The following is a 14,675-nucleotide window of genomic DNA, read 5'->3' as shown; positions in this document are numbered from 1 at the left end:
CCATCAAGGCTCACTCTCAAGATCCCCCTCCACGAAGGGCTTTCTCCAGCCGCTAAAGATCACCAAAATACGCTACTGGAAGGCCCTGTCCCTTAAATCTGACCTTCCAGGGATGTGGCGTGGCTGGGGTGGCCCCTACTAAAGCTCAGCCTCCACACCCTTCTTCCGATACAATAACTATTGCTTCTGTCTAATCTTCGTCCATCAGGTCGGATTAGCGAAACTACTTGTGGGCAGTCTTGTTAATATCATTTGCCTTTTTTGAAAGCTTTGGTCACAACGTGTTCTTCTGAGATTATTATGGAGTATTTACTCCAGTGACTTTGCAAGGGTTGTCATAAGTCTTCTGTTAAGCAATGCACATTGTCGGGGTTTCCGTGATAACCACCAGCCTTTCTGAATATCACTATTTCTTCTTTAGTCGTCTTACATTCAGCCGTACAATGAGACCTTTATTCTCACATTTCCCCCTTGTCTAGCCTGCGGGATCTTGAAACACCAGCCTTTGATATCTTCTCCGAGCTTGTAAGCGTTACACAGTCGATTCAGGGACAGTGTTATACAGCATTCGCCGGGCCCTCTTGATAAGAAGTCGAAACCTAGTAGTATCGTTTTCCGAAATCTCGTTTTTCGCCTTTGAACAGGTTGTCAAGCTCTCAACTTTAATTATTAGTATTTTCAACAATGAGACTTCTATAGCAGGGTAGTTATCAACGATTAAGGCAGTACAAGACAGCTGCTACTTCAAGGTAAAGTCTTGATCCTCTGGATAGGCAGATTAAAATGAATGGTGATACTACATAAAATTAACATGTGAGAATAAAACGACCTTGAACTCCTGCTCCAACCAAGTTTGCATAAGTCACATGCTATTTTATCCAAACTTCTTCTCAAACTTCTTCAGCATGCCCGTCACGCCACGCTCCAATCGTCCCGCATTCTCCTCAAGTTTACCTCTTGGCTCCTTTGTCTTAGGCGCAAATGAGTAGATCTCGGAATTGGCCAATTCTGTCTGCGTTGGGCGGTAAACCTGCTGGTGGATTGAATATTCTGCACCTGGCTGGGTTGGCGCCTGCTGCTCTTGGTGTGTATAGTTGTACTGCGTGAAGCCTCCAGGAGGTGGTGGAGGAAGACCCGGGTTGGAAGCTGGCGGTGTTGGTTGCGAGTGAGGTTGAGTCTGGGCCGGAGGTTGAGTTTGTGGAGGAGGCGGGGGAGATACAAATCCAGGTGAACCTGGGAATGTTGCACCATATGGACTTCCCAATGCTTGAGCAGGCATTGTAACAGCTCTTTGCAATCCAGGATGCTGACCGAATTGAGGTGGAGGTAGTCCGGGACTTGTCACACCTCCCAGAGGGAATTGCGATGGCGGAGGCATGCCCGGCGTGAAAGGCTGCTTGTGGTAGTCATACGCAACAGCAACAGCCAACGGGTTGAGGGGATCCTCGTCCGGAGGCGGCGTCTTTTCCCGGTGCTGGATCGTCTCCGGAGCTGCTGGAGCGGCCGGGTTATAAGCCATCGGAGCAAAGCTGGCCGGTGCCTCGGAGGGCGGGGCTGGAGGCGGGGCGGGGACGTTGGGAGGAGGCGCAAAGCTCGGAGCGTTGGCTGAACCATATTGAGGGTCTGAGATGGCAACGTTCTCCAACTGCTGAACCACAGAGCTCATAGGCGCAGGTTGAGGGGGCGGGCCAGGCTCATCCAGGACTTCAACATGTGAAGGCGGAGCAACTCTTCTTACGCCATTGACAAACTGGAGCGCATCTGTCTGGGTCCAGAAGTAGATGTCAAGAGAGTGAAGCTTATAGTGGTACTTGTTTTGATTCTGAGGATCAAAAGTTGGTAGGTGCCATTCGTTTTGGTCCGCGACAGCTTCAGGTCCGGTCAGAGTCACGTTGCATTGTTGCTTGTAGGAGTATCGGACGTGTGTCTGATCGAGGTCTACAGGTTGGCTTATCAGTATGGTCCACTCTCAACTATGCGCGACCTCATCATGCCGAGTCTTACATCCTTCGAAAGCATCCTGATCCTCAGTACCTGGCTGGTTGGCAATTTCGATGCGGCACCGGCGCTCGTTGGCGTTTTCAAAAAGATAGACATACGAGCCCTTGTCAAACCTGTGATGTCTGGGTTTCACAGTATCGGGGCCATAGAAGTAATGAATGTCTGCGAAGCTTCATCGACGGTCTGTCAGCAAATTGGGACATCTCCCCGAGGTATTTAGCCGTCGCAACTTACAGTGTCGCAACATTCTCCTCTCCTGGTCGTACAGCCATATCGAAGGTTCTTCTCCTCTAGGAGCTCACCTTACAGAAGAAGATTAAGAACCTGTAGTGAAAATAATCAAGTGATTCGTGCCAGAAAGAAAATGTGTGGCCTCGTTCAGCTTTTGTACCCTCCCCTTCAGAGTCCAACCCTCATTTCAGAGCTGGGCGCCATTTGACTCGTCGACTGATCAACTTCTGTGTTTCCAAGAGACGACATAATGCATGTACGTTGTCCATGTCGGCGCTTAAACGCCTGTTCTTGGGGAGGGGAAGCACATTCTTTGGCCAATTGAGTTCAGAGGACCCTTGGTGTCGTTAGAGCTGTCCCACTACCAAAATAGCGGCCCCCACTAAGGTACCTAAGACAGCACTCAAAGTACCAGAGGCCCCTAGTGGGTCACATGACCTCGTGTGTTTTTCGAACGCGTCCAGGATGTTGAGGGGTTCCCCGTCACGTCATCCTTCTCCATCCCCAAGACGCGACGACATGAGGCTGGCTTCACGATGCCTTCAATAGTCGCAGTATATGCTATGAAGACACCGCCATTGTCCCCTTGAGATGAGCTCAACTGATCAAGCGGAGGAGCAACCTCCATTACAGCCAACAGAGGAACCTTCAGGAGCTGAAAAGGAAACAAATCATGTCAACAGAGACACCTCTGAGACTACAGAGGACGATGCTTTCAAAACCCTCAAATATTCCCTTCTGGGACCATCGCTACTAAAAGCAGGACAAGATACAGTTGATCAAACAAAGGTACACATCCTTGCCACACACACGAACGAATCATCACTAACACAACTTCCAAGGTTTCTGAAATCATCTACAACGCTTCCAAAGGATCCAAATTCTTCAATCGCGAAGAAGAACGAGACAAAGTCCTCACCCAAAAGATCGAACAAATTATCGCGCGAAAGGCTCAACTCGAGAAGAGGGATCTGACTCGAGATTTGCGCAATGCAGACCGTCTGATTGCCGAACTTGAACTCACTCGCGACCTCACTCAGCACATCGTCCATGTGGACTGTGATGCATTCTACGCAGCTGTGGAGCAGCTCGATCAGCCGGAAATAAAGGACCTCCCTTTCGCAGTTGGTGGCGGTGTTCTGACCACTTGCAACTATGTTGCGCGCAAGTTCGGCTGCCGGTCAGGCATGGCTGGCTTCGTGGCGAAGAAATTATGTCCAAGCTTGATCTTGCTAAAGCCAAACTTCCAGAAATACAATGCAAAAGCGCATGAGGTGAGAGAGGTTCTGGTTAACTACGATCCCCGGTTTGAGAGCGCTAGTATCGATGAGGCATACCTGAACATAACCGAATACTGCCAGGAACACCAGATGGACCCAGCGGAAGCTGTTGAACAGATGCGGCGAGAAGTTCATGAGAAGACAAATATCACAGTCTCTGCTGGCATTGCTGCTAACGCAAAACTCGCAAAGATCTGTTCAAATATGAACAAGCCCAATGGGCAATATGTTTTATCTTGCGATCGGCCAACAATCATGGCCTTCATGCGCGACCTACCTACCCGAAAAGTCAACGGTATAGGGAGAGTCCTCGAGAGAGAACTGCTAGAGATTGGTATCAAGACTTGTGGTGATCTCTACGAGCATCGAAAATATCTCAATCCACTTTTTGGTGACAAAACCTCAGAGTTCCTGTTCACATGCTACTTAGGTCTTGGTCGAACCAAAATCCAACCAGCAGAAGAGTATGAGCGCAAAAGCGTTGGCACGGAGAGCACATTCCGCGACATGTCGGATCCTACGCAGCTGAGAGAAAAATTACGAGCAACAGCAGAGGAGTTGGAGCAGGATATGAAGCGCGCTGAATGTAAAGGCCGTACACTCTGTCTTAAAGTCAAGCTTCACACATTCGAGGTCTTCACTCGGCAGGTCGTCCTACCAAGAGCTATATGCCTTGCAGACGACTTGTACAACTACGCTCTGCCTATTCTCACGAAGTTGGAGCAAGAAATGCCTGGCATGAAACTTCGGTTGATGGGTCTGAGATGCACACATCTTGTCAGTACCAAAAGGCCTGATGCCATGGCCTTCTTCGGCTTCCGGCCCCGAAGGACAGACTCTGAAGACCGCCCGCAAGACGGTACCCTGAAAAGAAAATTGAGTGATGGTGACGGAGAATGGGAACAGTGGCCAGGAGCCGATCTTCAACTTGACGACCCGGATGGCCTGCTTGAGGGCTCTTCTAGTAACCAGGACACTCCAGATCAATCGCCAGGTCGAAGACACGGCAAGGAGATCGCCCCTAATCCTACAAAAGAGAACGCTGAAGAGGAGCAGTGGTGGGACTGTCCCATTTGCAGCAGACCGCAAACGGCCGACGAACGGCATTTCAATGAACATATAGACCTTTGCCTGTCGAGGCAGACAATTCGTGAGGCTGTACAGGCAGATGGCCCGTCAATAAAACGTGACCCGACGCCCGAAATGAAGAAGCCACGGATGACAGAGAAGAAGAGAGGGAAGCCGAAGGTGCCTGACCCAAAGCAGAGACAGTTGTTCTTTGGATAGTGTAAACGATATGACGTTAATGTGAATGATGCAAACAGGTCTATAATATAATATTGTCTAAATATTCGTCCAACTTTGTTTTGCATTTCCGTTGGTAATCCAAATCTATCGTGTTTCCAAATCCGTGAACGCCTTGCTCATATACATGCGATGCACAACTTTACATGACTCTAGACTCTCGACTAGCTATCCTATTCATCGTCTTTGTCTTTCTGATCTTCGAGTCTTCTTCCTCTTCGCGTACTAACTTCTCTCCTGGCAACCTAACGGCCTTGTCAAGCGCAACAGGGAGACCTCGATGTCGGCCTCTGAGGATCACCAAGCACAATACAAACTTGCTACCTCGGTGCATGCCTCCAGCCATGCTGTAGCTTTTTCCTGGTAAGCCCATGGACAGACCAACGCACCCATAAGCCGAAACAACCTCAAACAACACATTAAAAACACTGTAGGCAAGAGGTTGTTCAAGGAAATGGTCGGTCTCGATGATCATGATAACGATGACCGGGAGGACAAGCCACCACATGTCGTGAGCAAGCTGTCCACGAATCTGCTGTCCAATGAAAGAGATGCGAGAGTTATCGTCTGGGCCTTTGGGTGGAGGTCGCACGCCAACGCCATGGAAAGTCATAGATTTCTTGACCGTCTTTTGAGCTGCAGCGGTGACTCTCCGTCGCAGTGCAGGTTTTTCTGGTTCCTCTGAGATCGTGGGCAGAAGTTGGTTTCCATTTTCGTTTCCGTTTCCATTCTCTGCTTCCACAACTTGAGGGTCATCCTCATAAATGCCAAGGGACCGTTCCTCATAGACGTTGGAGTGGCGCATTGTAATTGAGACAGGGTACACGGAAATGTACATCATAATCATGTAGAGCAATTGGACGGCGGGATAGAGACCTGAGATAGAAACGACCGCGAAACCAGCAGCACGAACAGCTTGAAATGTGTCAGTAAAGCAATCAGATAATAGAAAGGTTCTTACTTACCAATTGCTTGGAACCATCCAGCAATGATACGGTCAGACACTGGCATAGCTTCTACAACATCATTTCCGATATTCAAAACTTCAAAAGCAACCCAGTCAATCGTGTTGATAGTAACAATGACGGTGAAGAGCCACCATGTAGCACCTGACGGGAAGAGTGTCGTGTATACTCGACGGGGATACTTGAGAATGAACTCGATCGTCTCTTTCCATGGCCCCAGAGTTTTGGGCTCGGTGGTCAGTTGCAATAGCCTAAGACTACACCAGAGAAAAAACCTCAAGAGCAGTGGGTAGCCCGTATTCCCAGCAAGGACAAGGATACCAACGACGATGAGAACGAAATACGCATCCTGAAATGCACCCATGCCTGCGTCATTGAGTGACATGCCGGCGTTGTTAAATGCCGAAGACGACAAGAAGATTCCACACCACCAGGGGTTGACATCATTGACGGTTGCCGCGGACGGCCGGTTGATGCTGATCCAAGCACCCAGTGCAATTCCACATACAGCTTGCCACATGAAGGCGTAAAGAGGAACAGTGACGGCCAAGATCTTCAGCGCGCGGTATTCACAGCCACCCAAGGCCTCACGTTCATCGGATGATAGGTCGTAGAACTGGCCTCTCTTGCTTGTATTGTGACTCCCGAGTATCTTCTTCCAGTGCAGAAGAAAGTCTTCTGATTCGTCGCTGTTGACAGAGTCTGAGGTTGAAGGCCGTCGGTTGGGTTCCTCGTTCTCGTTCCGTCGATAGATGGACACGCTGTCTCTGCCGGCGCTTCGGGGCGACAAGTTGTCTGCGAATTGGATATGATCGCCGGTGTTTGGGGTCATAGGAGTATTCCGTGCAGGAGCTGCTACCTGCGTCGTATTGCTATCATTGTCGTCTGAGTCGGAGATAGAATCTGGAGGAGCAGTAACGGCACGGCGCATGGGAGCAGTCGTCTTGAACAAGTCGTTGTCATGTTTCTCAGTCGCTGTCCTTTGAACTGTTCCAAGACCAGTCAGAGTATTAGAAGTCTCGGTTGAAACCGGTGTTGTCCTCGCTTTGGCGAAAGGGAGGAACCTCCCAAGTGGTTTGGCGCGTCTCAATGCGGCCCGCCGTTTCCTCGCTTCTCGTTCTGTCCTGACGATATCCTCAAAACGCTTCTCAAACGCCTGCTTTCGTACCATGACCGTCCAGAATGAAACCCATAGAGCACTTCCAATGATGAAGAGAAGATACAGCAGAACCTGCTGCCATGTCGTGATTTCGGAAAGATTGACGGTATTGAGGCCTGTATCGCAAAAAGAAGACACAACCAGGAACAGACAGTCGACGTAGGGGATGCTCTGGCTTGGCTCGCTGGATAGCCAGAAGATAAGCGAGAAGAAGAGGGATCCGAAGATGAAATAGGCGTAGTGAATGGTTATGAAATTGATGGGTGGTACCAGCCTCCCAGCCTGCGTAACGACCGCATCAAGGCGCGGATGCTCCTCACGAAGATCTTTCCAGCGAGATGTGAAAGAGTCGAGCATCGTGGTAGTTGCGCTGGGTTTGAGATGCCAAGATGTGTACCCCAGCTGAAAGGGTCAGCTCCCAAGCAATAGGAGCGGAGCCTCAAAAAAGCTTGTTAATTTAGTCCGGCGTCGTTATTTGAAGAAATATGACATTTCGATCACTAGACGAGACGAGTCTGTGATGAAATCGCGGTGATGCCGAAAAACACAAGTGAGTGAGTGAGTGAGTGTTGAGTGAAAGAGTGGAAAGGAAAGAAATAGGTAGGTTTCGCTAGCAGATAAGGTTAAGACGGAATACGGCAGATGCAAGGAAAGATAGTAAACAGGATTTGATTATACGGCGCGGGCGCGAGGAAGGAGAGACAAAGCCGAAAAAGAGACAAAGAAACTGTTTGATTCGGGAGATGGTGACGGTGAAAGGTGCCGACTGGCAGTGCGTCAATCGAAAACTAACAGGGAGACAACCTAGGAAGCCAATGTGTTACGCCCCTTGGATCCATCCCAATGGATGCTGTGCAACTGAGAGCGCAAGGTACCACCAAATTCTAAAGTTGAGCGGGCGCTAAAAGCTTACCGCGTCCCAATTGAAACGGGGAGCACAAGGTGGCCCAGTATAAGGATACGGCATTTGCAAGGTTGAGGATCATGGAAAGGTCAAAGCTAGGTTCAGACAAAGAGGGAGCCAACATTTGGATATCCATCAACTACCCTCAATTCTTGTTAGAAACAGTTGCGTCTAAGCCCCAACGACCTGATGAAATACAATTGATGCTCCATTAAGGTTTAGAATCGGGCTTGTCTCTGGCCATTCCCGCCAGCCATCTCCATATTCATCCCGTCCCTCCCGTCGCAGCGGAAACTCTCTAAATACCTTAGTTCCCGGGGCATTAAAACGGGCCAGCGGGTCCGTTCCGCCAGCGGATATCATTGGTTTTATCGTAATGGAACGCTGTTATTTTCGGCTTCACTTATACGTGTTTCAATCCCAGCCAACTTCAGTCTTGCTTCGCTGTATCCAAGTAAGCAGTTGCTTGTATTGAGCATCTTTATGCCTACAAACGTATATACTTAGCATGTAGCACTGTTATCTATCATTCCTACTTGAGATTAGTCTTCACGTAATCATGATGTTTAATTTAACCTCCGCTCCTTATCCAGTTATTCCCCTTTCATGGATTAACCCCTGCAGCTGGTGTCTGAACCTACATCCGTATGTAACGCCTTCCTGGGAGGAAACGAAAGCCCCAAATTGAGTTACTATTAATACCAGTGACACGCGATCAATGTCTTTGGTTGTCAGGTGACGCGTGTTGTTGGGATATTGGAGCATTCCTTAGGCGGTTATACGTTGTCATTGACCATTCTAGTGTTGTTCATTGTTACGATTTGCCCCAAAGGTTGACATATTATTACCCAAGCTACCTACCTATACAGCGCATCACTATTATCTCGAAATGAAAAGCCTATGTGGCTGAAGGATTGCAAGCATGACGGCGGTGAGGTTTCAGACTTGTCACGTGGAATAAGTAAGGGCATAGCATCTCAAGACTGAAATTAGCTATAACCGATTTCTCGAAGAGACTTGTGCCAGATCCTTGCTTCTAGTGTCTCATGATACTCTTTGTCATGAAACATCGTTTTAGAATCGTACCTACCCTACACTATGGAATACAAACTCGCAAGCCTCCGACAGTGTAAGTCAACAATGGTGGGCTCTTCACTGATAACACCAGGCTGGTCAATCGGTAAGTATGCCAAGTAACGCAGTAGAACTTGAAAATAGTGGCATTTATCTTTGGTTCGTCGCTCGCCCTGACGAAATCGTAGTTCTATTGCCCACAGCCGTCTGTAATATCTTCGGACGTCTGACATCAACATTGACATACGATCTTCAGTAATCTACTCATAATTAAATTTCATCACGATGGAACAGAAGAAATGACGCAGTATGAACAGTCGTTGACCTACACCGCTAGATATGAGATAGATTTATCAACACCCCACCTGCAAGTGAACAAAGTGTACATCCGGAATAAGCTCAACGATTTTACAAGTGACTCAAAGCAGGAAACCATTGCAATAAGACCAGGGGCAAGACCCGCTCCCTCCCCGTAAGAAATAAACCGCCATTCAAGCCTGTAGTTCATCGAGATGCCCAACTCAGTAGTGAGAGATCAGACATGCTGAAGACATCACCAAGTGCATCCGCATGACTCAGGCGCCCATACCTGCATATATCCGCTCATCATCAACATCCTTTGATGTAACAGAAGACCAGAGAACACCAATACATGCGGCCACCAGAGGCGAAGCCATCACAAGAACAAGATGAGAGTATCGTATAATGACGTCGAGATCTACGAGACAAATCCTCATGCCCGAGATAGACAGTAGACCCTCCCTACAGCGCGATTATGCACATCCGATCCACATGTCACAGAGGGCCAGCGTGGGGCTTGTCCCCGAGCGGATAGCACACGACGTTGACAGGATCCGGGTTTTGTTATCCAGCTTTTCATGGATGAGTCTTAGACAGAATATGGTGTGGTATGGGTTGATACGTTATGCACAAAGTAGATCATGGAAGACATCAAATCCTTACAGCTCCTCGTGCTCAGGAGCGTCATCGGTGTCTGCAATGATGGTCTTGGCGGCATCAGCAGCATCGACGACAGCCTGAGCAACCTTACCAGCAACATTCTTGGTGGCAGATGCGGCAGACTCAACAGCCTCACTGATAGCCTCGGCGGCAGTCTCGGCACCCTCGACAACCTTTGTCTCGATCTTCTCGGGCTTGGGTACGCCTTGAATTCCAACGAGCTCTGTCTCGAAAACTGCAGGTTTGTAGTGTTAGGCGGTGAATATGAAGCGGGAGGGGCTGCTGGGAATAACGAACCCAGGGTAGAACCGGCAGGAATAGGGCCAATGGCTCGTTGGCCGTAGCCGTACTCAGGCGGAATAGTCAAAAGTCTAAGTCAAGGGTCAGTAAAGAGGTGTCCTGGCTGTAGCTGTATGCTTTACGTACCGCTTCTCGCCGATACACATGTCGAGAAGACCCTCGTCCCATCTACAGAATTGTTAGCCTCAAATTTGTATACATCGCAGTAGTGAAGCTTACCCCCTGATGACCTGACCAGAGCCAACGACGAAGTCAAGAGGAGTGCCACGGTCGTAGCCTTGTGTCTGGATTAGCATGTGCTTTGTGACGATCATTAATGTAGATGCAAGGCGGAGGAACTTACTGGCATCGAATTGTTTGCCCGAGTCCTTAAGGGTGCCACGATAGTGCATTTGAACCCTGTCTCCCTTCTTTGTCTTGCGGTCGCAGACGACGGGAAGAGTAACGTCAATTTTGAGGTCCTCGGCGACAACGCCAATGGCGGCAGAGGCGAGGGCGGAGAGGAGGAGGGCAGCCTTCATGGTGGCGGTCGGGATAGATGCGGGGCGGGGAATTGAAGAGGTAAATGGAGGTCACAACGAGGTTGAGGTAAATGAGAAGCCTGAATTCGTTGGAGATGTGACGTCGACAGGTGTGGTTGGCACGTCGTGTGAGGCAGTGTGAATGGATGCGAGCGAGGTTGTCGTTGTATGGATGAAGCTCCCGTCTGGTCTGGTGTTGGCCTCTCTAACGTTAAGCTGCGACGTGTCCGTTTAGCGGCTAAAGGCTCTGTACTGCAGCGTGCGCTTCTAGCAAAACAGCGTCATAGCTTGGAGGGTCAGGCTTAGGAGCCTGTTATTGGTCAATGGGGCCGGCCCGTCTGAATGACCCCATCCTTGATCTGTTTCTGGGTTGTCATGTCTCGCATCTCCATTTGGAAACTGGGGAGGCTGCAATGCCAGATATGGATGAGCAGAATCGAAATAACAGGGTCCATCCATGAGGATTTGCATCACGTTGGCCCTTGAACTACGTACACATGGATATCTGCAGTAAATCTGACGCATTACAAATATGCATTTACATCTTCTGTTTCTGTTTCGGTCTCGCAGGGCGAAACCATCCATGTGACTCATGACGATAACACGACGCTTCACTGAATCAGTCAGGGCCTTGTACAGCCAAGCAAGGCGCAAAAGGAAAAATCCCTTGGCAGTCCCTGATTCATCACACCAAGGCCGTTATCGAAATAGGGTATCGCGACGTCACTGGATGGTCATGTTTTTGATGTCACCAGTAATCAGTGTCGGGCCCATCCGTCCATCCATCCGTGTTCAGGATATTAGGACTAGTAGGAATCGTCTGCTGCGGCGGCTAAAGCGCCGATGTACTTACGCGTGACTGCATCAAGGCGAGATGGTGTAGAGCTTCAGCAATCGACAAGTTTACTACTCGAGCAGGTGCATCAGTTCCTGCAGCAGAGATGCAACCCAAATGGGGGCACATCCCAGCCTGCAGGTGTCAGATCCACCAGCGCCGAGAAGCCCTGGGCCAAGCGCTTCACACGCTAATGCGCTTCACGATGAATTTCGCCTCTTGTTATGATGCTGTTTATCGAGATAGGGAGACATGATAGTCCCCTTTCAACCCCTTTCCGTTACGGTGGGGGGGGGGGGGGGGCATAGAGCTTCGATAGGCCCGGGTGCACAATTCAGAGACATGGTGACATTATGTTTAACATTTGGGCACCGATAGGTATGAGCTTGAGTTATATGTGTCTGTTGTACAAGGGCGATGCCAGTCATGAGAGTCGAGGCCTGCATCAAAGAAAGAATAGAAAAGGGGGGTCAACGAAGACGAAGACACAGAGCGTGGGATTGGGAGTTGTCTCAGACAAAGAGTGGAATTGTGAGATTCACGAAGCGAAGCCTCACTCCCTTTCTTCCCCAGTCATGACGGCCGCCATGGATATTTTTATCTGTTTATGGTCACTAACTTATTGTAGCTCCACGATCCCAAGGTTGTGGTACGTGTTACTGGCGCTGGTGCCTGTGGTGCCTGGACCGGACTGGACTCTAACCTCTAGCATGACGGCCGCTGCGAGTGTTTCATGCATTCACTCAAAGGCCGTTGCATCGTGAAAATGCCCCCGGTCTAAGCAAAGTCTAAGTCATGCTGGGGGGTTGGTATCTATTTACCAAAGACTGATTACATGCACAACAGACCAGAAGAAGCGACTCGTGGCCCCCAATTACAGGCAACAACAGGCAAGGTCTTATCGTCTTGTCTCGTTTCATCCATTTTGAATCATTCTCTCCAAATTGTATCCCCTCAGACCCGGTCGGTCCCTCTCGCGCACACCGTGGGGCTTGGTCCTTTGCCCTGCCCTGCATCAAATGCTGCTCATTCGCCCTACGTCGCTAAGGCTCCGCCCTATCCAGCGTCACCAACCTTCACTCGTTGACCTGAATTTCGCCACCGAGGGCCTGAGCAGTGCTGTCACAAGGTTTCTGCTATGGGGGACGAATGTTCTGCAATTGCAATGAGTCTTGCTAGGATGTTTTCTTTTAGACTCTGGTCCCTTGCCCTGGACAGCCAGTCGATGCCCAATGATTTGACTACGCCCCATTATGCTGCACCCCGTATTGTCCATTCCCATTTACACACCATCCATTACTAGCCCTCCCGTCCGTCGTGCTTTAGAGGCATGGCCCGCTTGCCGTGCCGGGCCCGGGAGTACGTGCTTGCTCGGGTCTTGGTCTTGTCTCTGACTCCTTTTGACTCACTCCCCTGAACTCGATGGAATCCCTTGGGTCCCCCCATATCGAAGGCTACCTAGCGTGCGAGATGCCTTGCGCTTTGCCAGGTAACCCTTGTCCTCCAGGCAGTGAGGTCTTGGGCTAATCCACTTACAAATGACTGAGTACGTACTATCATTTCTCATCATAAAGCTTCAAATACATATAGACCCCCTTCTTCCTATGCCATTCCCTTTTTCATTCCCACCAAACACTCACAATACAAAGCCTTGAAAGTACGGACAACATTGTCGTTTCAACATCAGCCATTTCGATTAACACCTGCCACACAAATATCGCCAAAAACAACTACCCCTTACAACCAACACAACCGCAACCATGAGCTCCCCTTACACTGTCCAAATCCACCAGAGCACCAAGGAGCCTTCCATCTCCAGCTCTTACAGCTACTCTTCTGGTTCGTACAGCTCTTCAACCAGCACAACGCCTCGATCTCTCTCTCCTGGCGATTACCGCGAGTACGGTGCTGGTAAGTTTCTTACCACCGAGTCTCCGGGCTCTTTCACTTCCCATGGCCCCACTCTGACATTTGATGCAGACAAGCACACTACACAAGTCGCCAGCTCTGGTCGAAACTTGGTCATCAACCACAACAAAGTCTCGTACGAGAAAGACTCGCCGGCACCAAAATATTCTGGTGCATATACGAGGATCTAAACAACACTTGGCCACAGCCATTTTTTCGATTTCCTATGTTTCATCGATTTCGAACAGCGACATGTAACGGATGTGGGATATACACAACATAGACAGGCGTTTTGACATTTGGAGATATGAGGCAAGATTGAGCGCAGCATGGCGATGTATTATGGGATTAGAGAGCATGGGTTGCACAACGATAACCAAGATTGATAGACTCTGGGACGGGTTGGATTGAGCCGAGGCTGTTTTCCCTTTTCTTTTTTTATACTGATTGTATCATCCTTTGTACTTTTACTATTCGAGCGTCGGACACTTTGCGGTCCGCGCTGAACTTTTTAGAAGGGCCAAATCTCCCGTCTTGACCTCTTACAAGTCGAGATGGCTGGATGAGATATGAGACGGCCCGTCGGACTGGTCCGATTATAGCGACCCAATTTGAGACCATGGAAGAAAATTTCCAACACACCTTTCAGCTGTTTCAGCTCCTTTCCAATTTCATCTGTGCTTTTTCCTTGATTTTTGGAAATTTCAAAAAGGGTCCAAGACACCAAAAAAAATCATTGATGGTGTGATGGGTTGGGTTGGGTCTCTGCGAGTGGATGGGGCCCTTGGGTTCCCTCCCGCTCGGTACCTGCAGCCCAACCCGTGGCAGGGATTCTAGAGCTTCTGATATGCAGTGTCTCCTCCACTTTGGAAGTGTTTTGAAGAGGTTCTCCACGTTGGAATTTTCTATTAAAATGGCTTAGACTGTAAAAAGATGAGATGGAATTCCCACTTTCTGCGGATCGATGACTTTGTCTCTGCCCAAATGGTGTGTGAACAGCAGTCAGAGTTGCATTCTCACACCCCAAGCTTCGTGTTAGTGCGCAGTTGTGTGAGGCTTTGGGCATTTCAGTATTTTACAGTGTTCAATATACTATAGCAATTACCACGGCCCAAGCGAAGGCCTAGTAGTGCCCATTCATTTCATATCATTTGTATGCACAACCATTCATTCACAGTCAGGTAATTTCGTTACCAAAAAAAGATTTCCATTTCTGGCATCATGAGTACCGA

General features: G+C 49.2%; 5 protein-coding genes across 5 annotated transcripts; 2 read left to right on the top strand and 3 right to left on the bottom strand.

Annotated features, from left to right (window-relative positions):
* Positions 1-874: 874 nt before the first annotated feature.
* FMAN_00506 (uncharacterized protein) lies at positions 875-2,273 on the bottom strand (the record flags this gene model as incomplete). The annotated part of the gene is made up of 3 exons (XM_041822364.1): positions 875-1,938; positions 2,005-2,171; positions 2,236-2,273. 3 exons carry the CDS (start codon positions 2,271-2,273, stop codon positions 875-877), a joined length of 1,269 nt encoding a protein of 422 aa, XP_041688052.1.
* Positions 2,274-2,823: 550 nt separating this feature from the next.
* FMAN_00505 (uncharacterized protein) lies at positions 2,824-4,799 on the top strand (the record flags this gene model as incomplete). The annotated part of the gene is made up of 2 exons (XM_041822363.1): positions 2,824-3,021; positions 3,075-4,799. 2 exons carry the CDS (start codon positions 2,824-2,826, stop codon positions 4,797-4,799), a joined length of 1,923 nt encoding a protein of 640 aa, XP_041688051.1.
* A 160-nt stretch (positions 4,800-4,959) lies between these two features.
* On the bottom strand, positions 4,960-7,298 carry FMAN_00504 (uncharacterized protein; the record flags this gene model as incomplete). Its single annotated transcript, XM_041822362.1, has 2 exons — positions 4,960-5,732; positions 5,783-7,298. The coding sequence occupies 2 exons, from the start codon at positions 7,296-7,298 to the stop codon at positions 4,960-4,962; spliced, it is 2,289 nt and encodes a 762-aa protein (XP_041688050.1).
* Positions 7,299-9,878: 2,580 nt separating this feature from the next.
* On the bottom strand, positions 9,879-10,700 carry FMAN_00503 (putative FK506-binding protein (FKBP); the record flags this gene model as incomplete). The annotated part of the gene is made up of 5 exons (XM_041822361.1): positions 9,879-10,114; positions 10,177-10,250; positions 10,306-10,347; positions 10,399-10,456; positions 10,523-10,700. 5 exons carry the CDS (start codon positions 10,698-10,700, stop codon positions 9,879-9,881), a joined length of 588 nt encoding a protein of 195 aa, XP_041688049.1.
* Positions 10,701-13,295: 2,595 nt separating this feature from the next.
* FMAN_00502 (uncharacterized protein) lies at positions 13,296-13,634 on the top strand (the record flags this gene model as incomplete). Its single annotated transcript, XM_041822360.1, has 2 exons — positions 13,296-13,446; positions 13,516-13,634. 2 exons carry the CDS (start codon positions 13,296-13,298, stop codon positions 13,632-13,634), a joined length of 270 nt encoding a protein of 89 aa, XP_041688048.1.
* Positions 13,635-14,675: the final 1,041 nt, after the last annotated feature.

This window comes from Fusarium mangiferae, assembly GCF_900044065.1.
Source record: "Fusarium mangiferae strain MRC7560 genome assembly, contig: FMAN_scaffold013, whole genome shotgun sequence".
Classification (NCBI taxonomy): domain Eukaryota; kingdom Fungi; phylum Ascomycota; class Sordariomycetes; order Hypocreales; family Nectriaceae; genus Fusarium; species Fusarium mangiferae.
This window is presented reverse-complemented; position numbering and strand designations above follow the sequence as displayed.